The following is a 20,472-nucleotide window of genomic DNA, read 5'->3' on the forward strand; positions in this document are numbered from 1 at the left end:
GAACATAAGGGTAATAACATAACTTAGATTACAAAATCTTCAGTTATACTCACATTAGTTGATGCAAACATGAATACACCCCACAACAAAAACTACTACATCTACTATTTTGTATGACCTCCATGATTTGTAATGACAGCACCAAGTCATTTAGGCATGGAATGAACAAGTTGGCGACATACTGAAACATATTTTTCCATTCTTCAAGAACATCCCCTTTTAGAGCCTGGATGCTGGATGGAGAGTGATGCTCAACTTGTCTCTTCAGAATTCCCCATAGTTGTTTGATTGGGATCAGATCAGGAGACATACAGTACTTGACCACAGAATCACTTTCACCCTGTTCTTCTTCAGAAATGCAACAGTGGCCTTAGATGTGTGTTTTGGATCATTGTCATGTTGGAAAAGTGCACGACGACCAAGGGCACGGAGTGATGGTAGCATCTTCTCTTTCAATGAAATACAGCTCCCTGACACCAGCAGCACCCATGCAGCCCCACAGAAGGACACCACCATGTTTCACTGTAGGCACCATGAATTTTTCTTTGTACTTTGTACTCCTCACCTTTGCGACACCATACAGTTTTGAAGCCATCAGTTCCAAAAACATTTATCTTGGTCTCATCACTCCAGAGAACAGAGTCCCAGTAGTCGGGCATGGGCCCTGGCAAATTTTAGGTGGGCTTTTTTGTGCATGGGCTTTAAGAAAGGCTTCCTTCGTGGATAACACCCATGCATGCCATTCCTCTGCAGTGTACACCGTATTTTATCACTGGAAACAATCATCCCAGTTTGGCTTCCTACTTCTTTGGCTAACTGCAGTGAACTTGCACGGCAATTTTCTTCAACCCTTCTCATCAGAAGACACTCCCGTCGAAGTGTTAACTTCTGTGGACGGACTGGACGTCTCTGTGAGATGGTTGCAGTTCCATCTTTGTTAAATTTTTGTATCACTTTTGCTACAGTATTCTGACTGATAAGTAAGGCTTTGCTGATCTTCTCGTAGCATTCACCTTTCTTGTGTAAAGAAATTATTTTCTTTCTCAGGCCTTGTGACATTTCTCTTCCTCGTGATGTCATTGCTGACAGCATGAAATGGGAAGGGGTTTTCTTTGATAAGTAATGCCCTTTTATAATCAATAATAATAATCAATTATCTGCTGGACACCTGTTTAATGAATGATTAGACTCACCTGTAGTTGAATTCTTGTTAATTAAGATTTTTATCTTTGCTCCTAAGACTTTCATTGGGGCGTATTCATTTTTGCAACATGGTCTTGAATTAATTTGTTAGAAAAAAATACTTTTTTTTGTGTGTGCACATTAACAAACATTGTTTACAATCAATGGTCCACATTTGTGGGAGTATTTTGTATTATAGTGTCCCATAGAAAATGTTGATTCTGAAAGGAAAGTAAGGTTTTCTGACAAATCTGTTGGGGTGTACTCATTTATGCTGAGCACTGTGTATATGGGTGGGTTTCCTCCAGGTACTCTGGTTTCCTCCCACACTCCAAAGACATGCTCCAACGACAGCTCATTGGATTCAGGTGTTCCAATCACCTCCATGGCCACAGGGGTAAAAAATAAAGCAACTAGGCATGCAGACTGCTTCTATAAACATTTGTGAAAGAATGGATCACTCTCAGGAGCTCAATGAATATCAAATATCCTTGCTACTAAATATTCCACAGCCAACTGTTAGTGGTATTATGACAAAGTGGAAGCAACTGGAAACAACAGCAACTCAGACATGAAGTGGTAGGCCACGTCAAATGAGAGTGGGGTCAGCGCATGCTGAAGCGCACAGTGCGCAGAAGTTACCAACTGTCTGCCAAATCAATAGCTAAAGACCTCCAAACTTCATGTGGCCTTCAGATTAGCACAAAAACAGTGCGTAGAGAGCTTCATGGAATGGATTTCCTTGGCTGAGCAGCTGCATCCAAGCCTTACATCACCAAGTGCAAAGCAAAGCGTCGGATGCAGTGGTGTAAAGCACGCTGCCACTGGTGGGCCAACTCAATATTGAACCCTACGGTCTAAGACCGGGATGCTATTAAAGTTCATGTGCGTGTAAAGGCAGGAGTGCCAATACTTTTGACAATATAATGTATATTATATATTTATTTATTTATTTCAGGTACTTACATAGCGTCATCAATTTACGCAGCGCTTTACATATATATATATATATCAGTCCCTAACCCTCAAGGGGCGGAAGTGCTAACCATTTATATATATATATATATATATATATATATATATATATATACACAGTATATACTATGTCGTATTATATGTTTTCAGGAACGCACCTCTAGTCTTCCTACAAGGGAAATTGGACAGTAGATTTAGAGACATAGGCAGCTGAATTAATATGGAAATTTCAACTTATTTATGTAAAAGATAGCTTGGTTTTGCCCTGCTTCCTTACAAGCATTACAAAAAAGGTGGTTGTGACATTTGACAGTAGATTCTAATCAACTGATCAGTGATTGTCTCTAATAGCTCCAATCTGAGCTCCTTTAGTCAAACTTTTTTCCCACCTCAATGATAATGATTCATCAAAGTATCTGTGTTTCCCATGGTATCCAAATGGAATTTCCCTTTTATTGTGTGCCGTTTGCATTGGGCTGCTTTAGAAAACATTAGTACTTTCTTTTCAGATAGTTGATGCAATAGGTACAGTATGACCTAATAACCTAACTGCAGGTTGAAAAAAAGTTACGAATATTTTTGTTAATATAGTAAAGAGCCATTTTTGTTTTTTATTCTGCAATAGCAAAAATGATGATGCTGTTGACCTATAACACAAATTCATGATTGTTAGACATTTTACACTTACCCCTGCATAGAACATCTTGTTACGAAAACGACTGTTGAATTTCTCAGGATTTGCTTCTGCAAGAAGAAAAGCAGAAAGAGGTCACACAGGTACTACTACTAATGGTAACTCAAATCCAACTAGTCACAAAGCCGAGCTGCAATACAGGGTGGTCACAGGGGTCATCAGCTATTTCCTTTAAGATTTTGCAGTACATACATTTAAATGGTAAAAACGTTTTAACCATAATGTGTTCTATTAACAAAAACCATTACACTATTTTTCTGAGGATCAATTTGACTTTACTTTTCTTTCATACATAAAAAAATAAAACTTTTCTATAAATGTATTATCCAGCGCAATGCATCCTTGTCTTAAAATAAGCAGGCATAATTCGATTTTTAACTTTTTAAAGATTTTCAGACCCTTAGTAATTATAGTATCATTAATTCTGAAATTTATACTCAAATACATTACCATATGAAAGTAGATGGTGGAATTAGGGTATCATTTAGTGGCTAACTAAAAAGGTCGTAGAGCATCTCATAAGGCCCACTATTTAACGATTAGATTATCAGGGGAAGTTTAACCATAGCATGAATTTTGGCTTCATAAGGAGGCCCTGCAGTGCCAGAACACTAGAAACATCACTAAAATGGCCCACGTAGAAACGAAGATCCCTTTAGCTCCTATATGGCCAAATTATAAAGTTGAGGCATTTCCTGTAAAGGGTACTACTGGTAATGTTAAAAAGATATAAAAAAATTTTTTAGACAATTGTGAACTGCATTCTTTTTTGGCAAACGTTTGGAGAAAACACATTCTGTTTTAGCACGACTGTGCCCCTGTGCACAAAGCCAGCTCCATAAAGGCATGGTTTGATTAGTGTGGAGCAGTGGCGTACCTAGCACCCAAGGCCAATAATTTTTAAACATTTCCCCCAAACCACTCTCCCCCCACACACACACACACAAATAATTGAAGGAATAAAGTGGCAGACACATCATTCTGTGCCAAATTGTGGCTGTGGCCAAACTGCGCTCACAATGGGTAGGGCTTAAAGGGCCATGGTTAAATAAAACACAAGTCTACTCACTGTATATGCAGCATGCATATGTCACAGTAAATGTGCCTACACTCTCAGAAGTGCTTAACGTTTACAGTGCAGGGCTCAGAAGTGAGTAAAGTGCAGGCCACTGCAGAGAATACAACTAAAACTGACCCCCTCCTGCCAGTACAAATCCCCCCTCCCCAAGCGCAACCTCCCCTTTCCCCAGTGCAGATCCTCCCTAAGATTCCCTTAGTACAGACCTTCCCCTGTACAGTCCCACCTCTTCCACATCCCAGACTAACCCTTTTAGTATGGACCTCCCTCCATACAGATATCCCCCCCCCTCCAGTACAAGCGCCGCTCCAGTACAGACCCCCGTTCCTGCCTATCTCTTTATGAAAACCCCCGCCCCAGTACAGACACCCCCAGTAAAGACCCCCTCTCCCATCCTAATTCTTCAATGCAGACCCCCTCAGTACAGTCTCCCTCACAGCGTAACTCCACAGTACAGACCCCCTTCAAGCCTAACCCCTCAATTCAGAATCCCTTCTATCCTAACCCCTCAGTACAGTCCCCTTCCCATGCTAATCCCTCTGTACAGACCCCCCTCCCCTGTACAGTCCCCCTTCCCAGCCTATCCCCTCAGTACAGACCCCCCTCAGACTAACCCCTGAGTACAGGCCCCCCTCTTCCAACCTAACACCTCAGTACAGTCCCACCCAGTACAGAAGAGCCCCATCCCTTCCAGCCTAACCCCTCAGTACACAGACCCCCTCCTTCCAACCTAATCCCTCAGTACAGAGCCGATCCTAACTCCCATCCTAAAACTTCAGTACAGACTCACTAGCAAAAACCCCCCTACTAGCTTAAAGCGGTATTAAATCCCAACCCAAAAATGTAATATATTGCAGCTTACCAATCATTAGATGTGGTGGCTGCATGTTTTTTCCCTTTGTTTTCACCTAGTGATCTGGCCAAAAATACGCCTCCTGTATTAAAGTGCCTACACTCTGAATAAAGGAACACAGGGGCACCTCTGGAGAGCAGCATTGTTAATCTGGGGTAACAAGTTGAACCTGAACTTCAGCTAATACTTTATAAGCAAAGTTGTTTGTTTCCTTTCGGGATTAAGGTTTCAAATAAACACAAGCTGATCAGTGTAAGTACCCCTGTTAGTGTTAAATGGTTTGTCTCTATCCTCTAACTGCTACATCTGCAAAACAGCTTGTTCTGTTGAAAAACAACAGACTAATGGCTGGATCACCAAGACAGACAGCCACAAAAAGAAAACTAATGCAGCCATCACATCTAGGAATTGGTAAGCTGCTTTATAATAAACATTTGCTTTTGGGTTTGATACTGCTTTAACCCCTCAGTACAGATACCTACAATACAGTTACCCTGGTACAGATCCCCCCTCATAACATAAATCCACAATACAAATACTCCCCAATACAGATTCCCCCTTCCCAAGTACAGAACCTCCCACAGTTTAGACCCCCCTATGTAAAGACTCTCCACAGTAAGGACCCCCCCCCCAGTACAGACTCCCCTTTAATGCACATCTCCTTACCGATCAGCAGAAGTATAGAGCGAGGGAAGTTCTCCCCTCACTCTCATGTGTCGAAAGCAGAAAAGCAGTCTTCCCCTGGCAATGAAATACCGCTGTCAGACAGTAGCAGCACAAAAAATAAAGTTGTCAGGTGGCCAGCTGGCACCCCAGAGTGTCAGCACCCGGCGCAGACTATACTAGTATATAACTAGTGTGGAGGAACTCAGCTGGCCTAGAACTTTTAGAATGAACTCAAAACCCAAAAAGGATGTCATATGATGTCCACCCGGAAGAAGGAAAAGTCCGCCCGGCCGTCAATCTGCTATTGGCCAGGCGGGAACCAGTTAAAGTACCATTGCTATCCTTTGCTCTATATTATATTGTAATGTTATCTTTCGTTTCTGAGCATGCGCAGTCTTGGCAACTTGATTTTTTCTGTACTGATTAAACAAAAATCATTTGTATGAGAAAAAAATTGTGCTCGTCTCTTCAGATAATTTTGCATGAACGTGATTGGCTCTCAAAAGCTGTGTTCTAACGATCAGATTATCGGATGATTGCTCTGAAAGCGGTATTTTTCAGCTGAATTTCTAATTGTGTGTACTAGGCATTAGTTACAACCTTCATGCTCCTGTGAAAAAAAGAGAGATGGTACAAGCTGTTAATGTTGTTTACCTCCCTGCCACAATGGAGGATACACTTGTAGGAATTTGGTGTCTGATGAGGTGGACCAGTGGATGCCAGTACAGACAATGCAAGTGGGGCAGTTGGTGTACCTATGACAAATCAGTATCAATCGAAAGGATGGAGTGGGGCAAATCTGCTACCTTGCCTAGGGCCCCATTCTGCTTTCTTTGAGTGAGAAGTCAAAACGTGTTACACAGCATCACAGTGGTAGGGAAGTCACAGACAACTTGTTTCAAAGGCGTCATTAATAAAACTCAATAAAGCAGTCTCTTTGTGATAAGTATATCATCTACTTCGGATATATTCTCTAATACAGGGAACCAGCCTTCGTCATTGTGGGTAATAAGGCGAGCATCCAACATTTCCTATATTACGCACTTAAAAAGCTCAAGTTTCACTCCATTGCACACAAATGTAACCCATTTCCTCTGCTTCTAATAAAGACAACAAAGCCATAAACTAGGTTAGAAAGTAAACAAATGAATTGAGTAATGGACACAGAAAATAATGAATAACATAAATGACAGGACGGAGAGAGATAGGAAGCCAGTGTTTTTTGTGAAAAAGCCCCCAACAACTGTATCTGTAATGGGAGGACATGCACCATTTACATCAGGATTGCTGGTGTGTACTATTCAGAGGATATGGAACTTCATTGGGGAATTTTTGGAAAATCTTCCTGAAGGTGAACTTACACTTTAAAGTCACAGCTGAAAGTTGGCACATGTTCAGATGTTTAATGCAATAATGGACACCAGGGGCGGACTGACCATTTAGAAACTCAGAAACACTGCCCGAGGGCCTGGGGTCAGTAGGGGACCCCATGAGATGCCCTTGGTACCTTTTTCATTGGCTTTTTTGAGTTTGGGCAAGGACACAGGGGCCCCATGATCCCCTATTGCCCGGAGGCCCCATGAGTTGTCAGTCTGCCCCTGCTGGACACACATAGACTGTGTGAAATTTGATGGGTCAAAACAATAAAAAAAAATCACCACTCTCACTGCATATGGTTAAAAAGGAATGTGTACATAGTCTGTCGCACTACACACAGTTCAGGTAAAATTTTGTTGATTTGATAAAATCTGAACTGTTATCTGATTGTGTGTGGCCGTCTTAAAGCACAGCAGAGAAGGAAATAACAGAAGTAATCTAAGGACAAAAGCTGAATTCAGGGATCAGAACAGAGTGACATCTTCTGTGAAAGGAGGACTCCAATTGCCTTCCTTCCACTGATTAGACTTGTTGTCAGAGTAATTACAAGTATCTCACAGAACAAGCTAGAGTGTCCATCAAGAAAAGGATTCTGGAATCTCTGGAGAAATAACTCTAAAAGAATCATTCACTGACCTGCGCATCGGTGACTTGTAAGAGACAGCTGTCAGTAGATTTTACGTTAAATGTAATTTGTCAATAAAAAGGAGGAAAATGCCATATATTCCTAACAGGATCCAAAGAGTAAAATTGTTGTCTAAACTCAAGAACAAACATGTAAAATAAATAGGGTAATATTTTGCAGCTTACCAGTATGTGTGATGGCTGCATTTGTTTTCATTTTCTTAGAATTGTTTTTCTTTTTCACCTTGTGATCCTGCCAGCAACAGAATTGTGTTCTAGGGTGACAACGGTCACTGTATCTTTGGATGAGTAATGTTGCCCCCCCAGGAGAGGAAGTGTGCTAAAACTAAAGAACATTCCCCATCCTCACTTCCATAACTAAGGCAGCTCATAGACAAGTTGAAAACCGAACATTCTGGCGACTGAAAAACGAAAATGGTGCATAAGATTGTACCATCATTTGTTTTGTTTTTCTAAACAAAATCCAGCATGTTGGATCAGGCACTTTTGATTGCGACACGAAAATCATGTATTGCAGCTGGCACATTAATGATGCGAAAAACGAATGCCCAAGAATTTTTGTTCGGTTTTTGACTCGTCTATGGCCTATTTAAGGGGGGTATTCTGTAGTTCACAGAATGAACTGAGAAGAGCTGATAACATTATTTGCGATATCAGTGCAGTGTTGCCAGCTAAGTACAGGTAGTTGGAGGGCTATTCATTGTGGCGTCATTTCCGCCTACATCACCTCCGGTCTGTGGAACACACGCAGGAAGCAAACAAGAAGTTGGGTCAGCAGTGGCCATCGTAAATCCAAGTTGTGTAGAAACCTATTAAATACTGGAATTTGTATTTTTAATGTGAGCGTGCACTTGGAAGTGTTTTTATTTTTATTATTGCAATAGAAATTATACTATGGCTTTCTATTTATTGTTTATTCATGATGGCCAAAATGCACTTTGAGGATTAAAAGGTGCAAAGATCAGAAGCTGGAAGGAGGGGACGCGAAAGGCTGGAAGGCTGCCTGGAAGGACAATGCAAATCTAAGTTATTGCAGACTCATTTATTATGTTAAGAGGGTCATAGTGGTCTGATGAGTGCACAATTTGAGTGAGAGCACCAAGAGAGCATATGTGTTTTGGGAAGGAGGTGTTTTGTAGTCCACTACGCATGGTATGCTGGAGCATATATTGAGGTTCTGATTAAGAAGCACTGAATTTTCTAGAGACATTTATTTGTGGTTCGATATTATATTTAAGTATAAAGGGCATGTTGGATGGACTTTGATTTCACTTTATGGTTTTTCAATGGATACTTCTCACGTCAAGACCTGGTTCACACTGTATGCAACTTTGAAATCGTGTTGCTTCACTTGAAGTAGCATGATATCAAAGCTGCAGATCGGTGAGATTTGTACCTTCGATTACACTGTGGCTTGCAACTTCATTTAACAGAAGTCAATGCAAGTTGCAATGAAATCGGAAAAAAGTAGTGCAGGAACTATTTTTTAAATCACACTACTTCAAATCGCACTGATTAAGACAGCACCATAGAAATACATTAGATACGTCTTCAGGTGCGATTTGTAAATTGCATGTCGCACCTGGAGTTGCACCAGTGTGAACCAGGGCTTAATGAGTTGATCATTTATCACATATGTTTTTCACATGTTTTACTTTGATTATAAGAGCATGGTATTTATAATTATAAGAGGAGCACAGCACTTAATTGTATTCATTTATGTACAGAAGTACAGCTCTCAATATCAGAATCAACTGGTATTTTTTTACATTTAACGGACAGACATAACAAAATTCTTTCAGTGGTAGATTTTTAAAGAGTATCTATGGCCAAAATTTAAAGCCATATATCCATATATCCATCCACATTGAATTTAGAACCCACCCTATTAAGCTGAATGATCTTTCTGAAGATTCCCACACATTTACTTTCATGATATCTGTGAAATGTATTCACTATGCTGTGGCACACATTTCATAGAGCCTGCTTTCTGATCTACAGAAGTGCTAAGAGGAGAAGTTTCAGGAGGCGGAGTCAATACAGGAATCACTGCTTGCAGACAGCAAGGCACCATTGGATATGTAGTCCTTAGAAACTGAAACTAAACAGTGGCGGAGAAGCTGCAAAGCATGCAGGGAATCCAGGAAGTTGTGAAAAGAGATGACCAGCAGACAGGCAGAACTCACAATATGAAAGGAGAATTTTTAAGGTAAGCTCATATTGCATAATATATTCATTGTTTCATATTGCTAGTACAATGTTAATGTTATAAAATGAAAGTGTATGCTGTGACCATAGAATTCCTTTAAAAGAAGCAAATAAGTGAATTTCATTGTTAGGGTTATACGCACTTAGAGAAAATTAACTTCAGCTCCATATTGGATCTATGACATGCCACATCTGTCTATAGGTCACTAAGTAATCAGCTTAGTCTTTGCTTTCTATTGGCAGGTTAACTTCAAACTGTACTTTAAACCTTTTGCTGCCACCAATGCCACCAATGCATCAGATCTCAATGGGGAAAAATATCATGCTGGAAATCTATACTGATATGGACTGGGTAATGTGTTAGGAATGTAAGGATGTCCCATCATTTGATGGAAATGAAAATTATCAACCTACAGAGGATAGAATTCAAAGACACCCCAAAAATCAAAGTGAAAAAATGATGCAGCAGGCTAGTCAATTTTGCTGAAATTTTATTGCAGCAACTCAAAATAGTTGTTTGTATGGCCCTTACGTTCTTGTATGCATGCCTGACAATGCATACATGCTTCTAAGGAGATGACGGATGGTGTCCTGGGGTATTTCTACCCAGATCTGGTCCAGGGCATCACTGAGCTCCTGGACAGTCTGAGGTGCAACCTGGCGGCATCGGATGGACCGAAACATGATATCCCAGAGGTGTTCTATTGGATTTAGGTCAGGTGAGTGTGGGGGCCATTCAATGATATAAATTCCTTCATCCTCCAGGAACTGTCTGCATACTCTTGCCACATGAGGCCAGGCATTGTCATACACCAGGAGGAACCCAGGACCCACTGTACCAGTGTAGGGTCTGACAATGGGTCCAAGGATTTCATCTAGATACCTATTGGCCGTCAGTGTACCATTGTCTAGCCTGTAGATGTCTGTGCATCCCTCCATGGATATGCCTCCCCAGATCATCACTGACCCACCATCAAAATGGTCATGCGGAACGATGTTACAGACAGCATAACGATCTTCATGGCTTCTCTAGACCCTTTCACGTCTGTCACATGTGCTCAGGGTGAACCTGCTCTCATCTGTGAAAAGCACAGGGTGCCAGTGGCAGACCTGCCAATTCTGGTATTCAATGGCAAATGCCAATCGAGCTCTATGGTGCCAAGCAGTGAGCACAGGGCCTACTAGAGGGCATTGGGCCCTCAGGCCACCCTCATGAAGTCTGTTTCTGATTGTTTGGTCAGAGACATCACACCAGTGGGCTGCTGGAGGTCATTTTGTAGGGCTCTGGTAGTGCTCATCCTGTTCCTCCGTGCACAAAGGCGCAGATGCCAGTCCCGCTGATGGGTTAAGGACCTTTTACTTCCCTGTCCAGCTCTCCTACAGTAACTGCCTGTCTCCTGGAATCTCCTCCATGCTCTTGTTCACAGATCAATATCAGGAGTTAAAATGACTTGAGGCTATACTCTGATTAAAGAGTGTTCCTTTAATTTTTTTGCTTGCAGTGTATATCTGATGTGGTGTGCAGCACCGTTATATGTGAATGCAATGCAGAGAATGGAATCTATAGGAAGAACAATCAAGTAGTGGATTGGATGATCTATTAAACAAAGCACATATAGACCTGAATCAATAAGATAATTTATACAGTATATGGGTAGTTTGTCTATGAGCACAGGCTTGGGTCATAGCATGGCATTTTAGTGTCAGAAGAAAATTGTTTACAAAGACACAATTTTTTGTGAAAGAGACTTTATTGTGATATTTTGTGTGGATTTATTTTATAAATATACTGTATGCATATGTGTGTGTTTAACCACTTCAGCTTGGGAAGAATTTACCCCCTTCATGACCTGGCCATTTTCTGCTATAAAATATATCCAATAAAAAAAATTTAATTTCTGCACAAATTTAGGCCAAAATGTATTCTGCTACATGTAAAAAAAATCAGTAAGTGTATATTGATTGGTTTGTGTGAAAGTTATACCATCTACAAACTATAGTATATATATTGGAATTTGTATTTATTTATTTATTTATTTATTTTATACTAGTAATGGCAGTGATCAACGACTTATAGTGGGACTGTGATAGTGCTGCGGGCAATCTGACACTAACTGACACTGGGTGAGATCTGATTAAATGACACTGACATCTCCAGTGACACTAATACATGAATCAGTGCTAATTCTTTATACTGTCACTGTACTAAAGACACTTGCTGGGAAGGGGTCAACATCTAGGGGCAATCAAAGGATTAACTGTGTGCCTAACAATGTTTACTGTGTGCTGTTACTCCCTGCTTTGTAGGGAGAAAAAATGGCACATTGCTGCTGTCTGTACAAAGTCCTGTTTGAATACCAACACAGGGCTCTCTTCTGTCATTTGCTCAGCCGATCAGTGGGTTCTGGTCACAAATCAGCGCCTCCTACCTGGAATAGCCAGAACACATACATATATGTGATCCGGTGCAGTGGGGCCACTCTGCCGCAGTATATCTGCGGCAGGTGGACACCAACTGGATAATATTTAAAACATGTTTATGCTACACTCGTATTTATGGTGTAACATGTTAGAATAATACACCTGCCTGCACCCCCTACCTTCTCGATCCCTCATTGTGACAGCAGGAGGGGGATCCTTCACAATTTGGAAACAACGCAGGTGTGAATGAATTAATGAACTACAAGTACCACCTTCTACCACAGCAGACGGCTTGCAGTTCTCACTGAACTGCGAGGGCGCTGGTGAGCACTCTTGTAGTTCATTGATTTTAACTTCAGTAACCAAGGTATGGGCAGACAGCTGCTTGAAAGTCTGCAAGATCTGCTGATTGTGGGAGAAATGCTTTACAGGCTGCAGTGTAAAAAAAAAATAAATAAATAAAAAATACACATTTTTTTCTACCTGTAAAATGATGTGCATTTATAATTTCTTTTACAAATGGTGAACTTATCCTTTTAGGGTTGAGATTTTCAAGGACACTCTGAGTAAGTAGGTGCGCTTGGAGATTTTTGGTATATATAAAAATACATTTGAGATTTCACTACGCATAAAGTATAGCAATATAATACAGAGTTTTGTTTTAAGCCTCTACAGGTTTTATTAGCATCCTCCGGGAATTCCAATAAATCATCTTCTTATGGATTTTTATCCTTGTCATAAAGTGGTGTTAAACCCAAAACCAAAAATGTAATATATTGCAGTTTACCAATCATTAGATGTGGTGGTTGCATTAGTTGTCTTTGTTAAGCTTTTTTCCCTCTGATTTCACCTGGAGAAATGGCCAGTTACACACCTCCTGTATTAGAGTGCCCTCAACTCAGGATGAAGGAGCACAGGGGGCACATTTGGACAGCAGCACTGTCATTTTTGGCAGTGTTATACACTATATTGCCAAAAGCATTGGGACGCCTGCCTTTACACGCACATGAACTTTAATGGCATCCCAGTCTTAGTCTGTGAGGTTCAATATTGAGTTGGCCCACCCTTTGCAGCTACAACAGCTTCAATTATTCTGGGAAGGCTGTCCACAAGGTTTAGGAGTGTGTCTATGGGAATGTTTGACCGTTCTTCTAGAAGCGCATTTGTGAGGTCAGACACTGATGTCGGACGAGAAGGCCTGGCTCCCAGTCTCCGCTCTAATTCATCCCAAAGGTGTTTTGTCAGGTTGAGGTCAGGACCTTGCTTTGTGCACTGGTGTGCAGTCATCTTGGAAGGGGTCATCCGCAAACTGTTTCCACAAGGTTGGGTGCATGAAATTGTCCAAAATGTCTTGGTATGCTGGTGCCTTAAGAGTTCCCTTCACTGGAACTAAGGGACCAAGCCCAACCCCTGAAAAACAACCCCACACCATAATCCCACCTCCACCAAACTTTACACTTGGCACAATGCCGTCAGTCCAGTACCGTTCTCCTGACAACCGCCAAACCCAGACAATTCTATCAGATTGCCAGACAGAGAAGTATTCTTCACTCCCAAGAACACGTCTCCACTGCTCTAGAGTCCAGTGGCAGCGTGCTTTACACCACTGCATCCGATGCTTTGCATTGCACTTGGTGATGTAAGGCTTGGATGCAGCTGGTCAGCCATGGAAACCCATTCCATGAAGCTCTCTACGCAATGTTGTTTTGCTAATCTGTAGGCCACACAAAGTTTGGAGGTCTTTAGGTATTAACTCTGCAGACAGTTGGCGACTTCTGCGCACTTCAGCATGTACTGACCCTGCTCTGTCATATTACATGGCCTACCACTTGGTGGCTGAATTGCTGTTGCTCCCAGTTGCTTCCTATTTGTTATAGTACCACTAACAGTTGAACATGGAATATTTAGTATCATGGAAATTTGATGGATGGACTTATTGCACAGGTGGCAACCTATCACGGTACCACGTTTGGATTCACTGAGCTCCTGAGAGCGATCCATTCTTTCACAAATGTTTGTAGAAACAGTCTGCATGCCTAGGTGCTTGATTTTATACTGTATACCTGTGGCCATGGACATGATTGGACACATGAATCCAATGATTTGGAGGGGTTTCCCAATACTTTTGGCAATTTAGTGTATGTACTAGCAAATTTAGATACACTAACAAATTGGAGCCAAACTCCAGCTAATACTTTATAAGCAGTTACAGCAACACTTTTTTTCCTCTTGGGATAAAGGTTTTACATTAATAAATAAAAGCTGATCATTGTAAGCACCTCTGCCAGCGTTAAATGGTTTGTCTCATCCCTTTAACTGATACATCTGCAAGAGAGCTTGTTCTTTTGGAAACAAACAGACTAACTGGCCAGATCACCAGGTGAAAATAGAGGAAAGAAACCCTAAAGAAATAATACTAATGCAGGCATCATATCTATGACTTGGTATGTTGCAACATAATACATGCTTGCTTTTGGGTTTAAAATGGAATTTACAAACGTTATCCCATATTGGGTGGCATTGTTCCAGTAATGAGGGAACACAACAGTACATAGGCACAGTTCATTCTACACAGAGGTACGTGTAAAAATAAAAGTCCCACTCACCTCTGGACTCGTGAAACTCCAAGGTCACATGTGCATCAAACCCCAGACTGAAGTAATTATTAAATACATTTAGTGGTAGCTGAAAAGAAGGACAGAAAACAATGTGAGATGGCCTAACGCAGAAACAAATGAAATAGTACAGCAAGCATGCATTATGGGGATCTGTAATTTAGGTGAGAAGATAATGTATTCATAAAGTTGGGTTCAATTGATTCGGTTCCCTAATTCACTAAAATAAACCAAAAAAGCTGCATGTATTCTTTTTTTGAAAGGAAGCGCACCACAATGCACAGTGCCTTAAGGTACACTAAAATGCACATGCATTTCCAAAGTGTGTTGGGTTGCCTTTAAGAATGAATGACAGTACAGCACCCCAAAGTGCGACACATGCATTTTCACACATTGCATTAACATCTACATTTCTGCAGCACAAAGGTGTGAACCCAGCCTAAGTGTATGCCAAGCCAATTATTTTTCTTATTTGTATAGAGCATGAAAAGCTTAGAATCCCAGTCAGGTTTTCATGCTAGCCAAAGTTCCATTAGAGAGATTTCCCTCACTTAATTGCTGAGAGCGTTTTACCAGACAGAAAATGATGAGAACTTTCCAACACCAACACAGGCAAAAATAAAAATAATTTTCTTTAGTGTGTGTGTCATTGTTGCAGATTTTCCTGGCCCTGCTCGGTTAAATTGTAGTCACTGGGACAGAAAGTGACGGAAATTATACAAAGGGCTTGTTAGAAAGTATAATCCTGTGCCACCATTTCCATAGATCCCACACAGTCCACTTGTTGATGCCACAAAAGTGATTAAAACCAAAGCTTTTTTTACCTTCAACTAACTCTTTTACCACTGAAGAGAGTTGAAACATAAAAAAAGGACAGAAACTTTTGGGACCTCACAAGAGACTATTAAAGGATATTTGATACGTGTGACCTAGTGTGTGCCTGGAAGGAGTTTGATAAAGAAGCTTTAATTAGTGATTGTGAGCTCCTCTGGGGCAGAGGCTGGTGTGAACTGATGTGTACATATAGTTATATGGTCTCTACCTAAATCTGAAGCAAGACATACACTCTCTACCAGGCATTCTCAAAGCAGTTCCATGGAACCCTAGGGTTCTTCCAGAGGTTGCTAAGGATTTCTTGAGCAATGTGTACTACCTGCCTTTCAGGTAAATTAACACTGACACCAATGATGTTTTTAGCTATCTATAAGGGAGGTGTTATTCCCACTGACCATCGTACTAATGAATAATCACCCCTCTCCCACAGCCCCACCACTGCTCTGACCTCCTCTTCCACCCCACCCTACATTCCTCATACTGAAGCTCCCCCAACACTCCACACCTTTGACCTTACTACCATCGAGGAAGTCTCCAAGATCCTCTCTGATGCCCGCCTCACCACCTGCCCCCTCGACCCTATCCCCTCACAACTCCTACGACCTTCCTCCTCCTCCATCCTACGCTCCCTCACCCACATCTTCAATCTCTCCCTCTCCTCAGGCACTTTCCCCTCCCCTCTGAAACATGCACACATCACCCCCATACTTTAAAAGCCCTCCCTGGACCCCAACGACCCGAACAACCTCAGACCCATCTCCCTGCTCCCATTTACATCTAAACTCCTCGAGCGCCTAGTCTACACCCGCCTATGCTCTCACCTCAACGACAACAACCTCCTCGATCCCCTACAGTCCGGCTTCCGTCCCCTACACTCCACCGAAACTGCCTTACTCAAACTCTCCAACGACCTGCTAACCGCCAAAGCTAATGGCCACTATTCAGTGCTCCTACTCCTTGACCTCTCTGCGGCCTTTGACACAGTCGACCACCCCCTTCTCCTCAAAAAACTACACTCCCTCGGCCTCAGAGATTCTGTTCTCTCCTGGCTCTCATCCTACCTGTCACAACGCTCCTTCAGCGTTACCTATAATGCTACCACCTCCCCCTCACTCCCCCTCTCTGTTGGGGTCCCTCAAGGCTCTGTCCTCGGGCCCCTTCTCTTCTCCATCTATACCTCCTCCCTTGGCCAACTCATACACTCTCACGGCTTCAACTACCACCTCTATGCCGACGACACACAAATCTATCTCTCAACCCCCCACCTCACCCCCTTGGTCTCAGCCCGAATCACACACCTACTGAGCGACATATCAGACTGGATGTCGCTCCACTTCCTTAAATTGAACCTCTCCAAAACCGAGTTTCTTGTCTTCCCCCCAGCCCGGACACCACCCCCCATTGATTTCTCCATCACATCCAACAACGCTACCATCAAACCCGCCCTGCAGGCCAGAGTACTGGGTGTCATTCTGGACTCCAACCTATCCTTCCAGCCCCAAGTCCAATCTTTAACAAACTCGTGCAGACTCCACCTCCGCAACATCGCCAAAATCCGCACGTTCCTAACCCCAGAAACCACTAAACAGCTCATCCACTCCCTCATCATATCACGACTCGACTACTGCAACTCCCTCCTCACTGGCCTGCCTCGTCGCTGGCTATCCCCTCTTCAGTCCATCCTGAACACGGCTGCCAGACTCATTCACCTTTCCAACCGCACTGTCTCCGCCACCCCCCTCTGCCAATCCCTCCACTGGCTTCCGATTGCGCAACGGATCAAATTCAAAATCCTAACGCTGACGTACAAAGCTGTCCACCATACTGCCCCGAACTACATCACTGACCTAATATCCAAGTACCGCCCAGCACGCACACTCCGCTCCTCACAAGACCTCCTTCTCTCTAGTTCCCTGGTCTCCTCCTCCCATGCCCGCCTCCAGGACTTCTCCAGGGTGTCACCCATCCTCTGGAACTCCCTGCCCCAACCCATCAGATTATCACCTACTCTCCTCTCCTTTAGGCGCACCCTGAAAACCCATCTCTTCAGGGAAGCCTACCCCACCCCCTGCTAACTTGCCGACCTCCTCCACTCTTCCTACCACTCCATCCCCCACAGCTATCTCCTCCTGTGCCACCACCCCCTCCCTCCTAGATTGTAAGCTCGAAAGAGCAGGGCCCTTGATCCCCTCATGTTTTGCATTGTATTGGTATTGTTCTGTCACATGTTCTGTCTCCCTTTTGTAATGTACAGCGCTGAGCGAACTATTGGCGCTTTATAAATACTGTATAATAATAGTATAATAATAATGAGCTAGAGATATACTGTAACTATTGTATAGCTCCCAACTGTCCCTTATTTGAAGAAATTGCCCCTCTTTTGGACCCAAACCCCTTTGTCCCTCTTTCCTCCTCAGTAAAAATGTATTATTTAACTACCAAAAGTGTTAAACGACAGTAAATTGTTCATTTAACCTCTGAAGTATTGCATTTGTTATTCTGAAAAGCCCAGCATAAAAGAAATGTAGTGGCAGGGTTTCCCTGAGACCTGAAAGTTATACCAAAGGTTCCTCCTTCTTGAGAGGTTGAGAAAGGCTGCTCTACACAATCAGATACTGATTTGTACCATGTTGAGCTTTTTTTCATTTATTACACAGCAAATAGTCTGTTAGTCATTTCTATTCCTATGGTGCCATCTAGTGTAGAAAATTCAGACTGCATAAACTGCAGACATTTTAGGCTCCTCTTAATTCTCATAAATCAACCATACTAATACAGATTGCTCATAGGTTTCTGAAATTGGGTTGTGTTGGTGTTAGAAGCTTTCCTTAACTAATATCTTCTTATTAACAGTGCTAACATATGTATGAATGAGTTGGATCTCAATAGAATAATTGAGTTATTATATTTCTATTTGATCTAGATTGGGAAAAGTAACCTAAATAGACTTTACACAGTCTGTGAATATATATGGGCTTGTTCTTTACATTCAAGCCACATGTGGTAGTAAATTGTCTAGCTATACCTTCCCCCATCTTCCCTCATCTATGTAAGCTAAAGTTACATTCAGACTCCAAGGGGAGGAAGGGAGAAGTAGACTGGAGGTTTTGTTTTATATACATCTGTTGTAATCAATTATCTTTGTAGAACTACAAGTAAAGTAGACCAGCCCATTTTTAGGATGGTGGGGGCTGAAGCTCTTAATACAGCAGAACAAAGACAGAGAAGCACTCTTTGCTAGAAGCCTTGATGCGATACAACTCACACACACACACATATACATATATACAATCTTATTATCAAGAACTTAACTATATTTTTTGGACATTATTTAAACATTCTATATTCCAATATTTTATTTCTAATTTTATGCAACATTATTATTAAATCAATTTTTGAGTTTATGCAAGAGTTGGAAGGACTTTCTATCTGAACATTTCTCATCAATACAAGTTAACAAAATATCGTGATAATACGGTATTTTACAGTTGGTTATTTGATGCATCAGTGGGTAACACCAATTACTTTAAGCTGAACTTCAGGCAAATATAATCGAGTCATGTATTCTTGCACACAGGTGAGCCTTTACAATGTAAATGCCAGCATCTTTTCCCTGCCAGGAACGCTCAGGTGCAGTGTATACCATCCCATAGACTTGAATAGCTGTGTGCTGCTGTACTCAGGCACATGCCAGTATAGCATGCAAAAGTTAGAACATTGAATGCTGTACGAGCTCAGCCATCCATGCGCAAGAGCCCTTAACGTATTTTAACATACAACTTGCTTAAGTACCTGAACCTGTCTTGATATCAGCTGCTTATTATCCTACACACAGCACACTCACAGGGGAAAATAAGTGGCAGCACTAGGAGCTAATCAGGTCTACTTTATGCTTGTCTGCATGCTGACGTATCAGTGTTTTGCTACTCTCTCACTGTCTAGTCCATCAGCAATCTGTGGACAGAGGAGTTCACAGCAATGTATTCCTAAATTCAAAGCGCTCATTCACAACAGCCCCTTTAGTCTGCATTGGGCAGCAATCTCAATGTACAGACAAGGAAATGTACAGTGAGGAACAGAAGTATTTGAACACCCTGCGATTTTGCAAGTTCTCCCACTTAGAAATCATGGAGGGGTCTGAAATTCACATTGTATGTGCATTCCCATTCTGAGAGACAGAATTAAAAAAAAAATCACATTGTATGATTTTTAAAGAATTTATTTGTCTTGCACTGCTGAACATAAGTATTTGAACATCTGAGAAAATCAGTGTTAATATTTGGTACAGAAGCCTTTGTTTGCAATTACAAACGTTTCCTGTAGTTCTTGGCCAGGTTTGCACACACTGCAACAGGGATTTTGGCCCACTCCTCTACACAGATCTCCTTTAGATCTGTCAGGTTTCGGGGCTGTCGCTGAGCAACACGGAGTTTCAGCTCCCTCCAAAGATGTTCTATTGGATTTAGGTCTGGAGACTGGCTAGGCCCCTCCAGAACCTTGATATGCTTCTTACGGAGCCACTCCTTCAGACCCCTCTATGATTTCTAAGTGGGAGCACTTGCAAAATCACAGGGTGTTCAAATACTTCTGTTCCTCACTCTATGTCTTATTGCTTCATATTAACGCACTGTATTTTTGCGTATTGTGTTCCAACGTGCTATAATGCATTGTGTTGCACTGCCATGCAATGAGTTAAGTGAAATGTAAGTTATATAAAGTTCAGAAAGAGGAAAGCAAGCACTGCAATGTGTTTTAACAATGGATCACAGCGTGCATGCATAACGCACCCAGGGCTTGCATTATGCTTACCTTAATGCACGCTGGTGTGTATGAGCCTTAACAGAGAAAGTGGTGTGTTGTGTGACAGAGATGTATAAATCACAAAAGTGGCCAGAATGAATACTAATCGTTTGGCAGTGAAGAT

At 41.9% G+C, this 20,472-nt stretch overlaps 1 protein-coding gene across 12 annotated transcripts in view; it reads right to left on the bottom strand.

Moving 5' to 3' along the window:
• DGKI (diacylglycerol kinase iota) overlaps positions 1-20,472 on the bottom strand; it is a 461,291-nt gene that overhangs the window by 166,063 nt on the left and 274,756 nt on the right. For all 12 annotated transcript variants that reach the window (XM_089680693.1, XM_089680692.1, XM_089680689.1 and 9 more), the window contains 2 exons: positions 14,706-14,784; positions 2,846-2,901 (listed from right to left, as the gene is read on the bottom strand). In XM_089680693.1, coding sequence (XP_089536819.1) covers positions 2,846-2,901; positions 14,706-14,784 — 135 coding nt within the window. The remainder of the gene's footprint in view (positions 1-2,845; positions 2,902-14,705; positions 14,785-20,472) is intronic.

Source organism: Staurois parvus, unplaced genomic scaffold (assembly GCF_062004578.1).
Source record: "Staurois parvus isolate SC_StPar_1 unplaced genomic scaffold, SC_StPar_1.0 ptg000249l, whole genome shotgun sequence".
Taxonomy (NCBI): Eukaryota; Metazoa; Chordata; class Amphibia; order Anura; family Ranidae; genus Staurois; species Staurois parvus.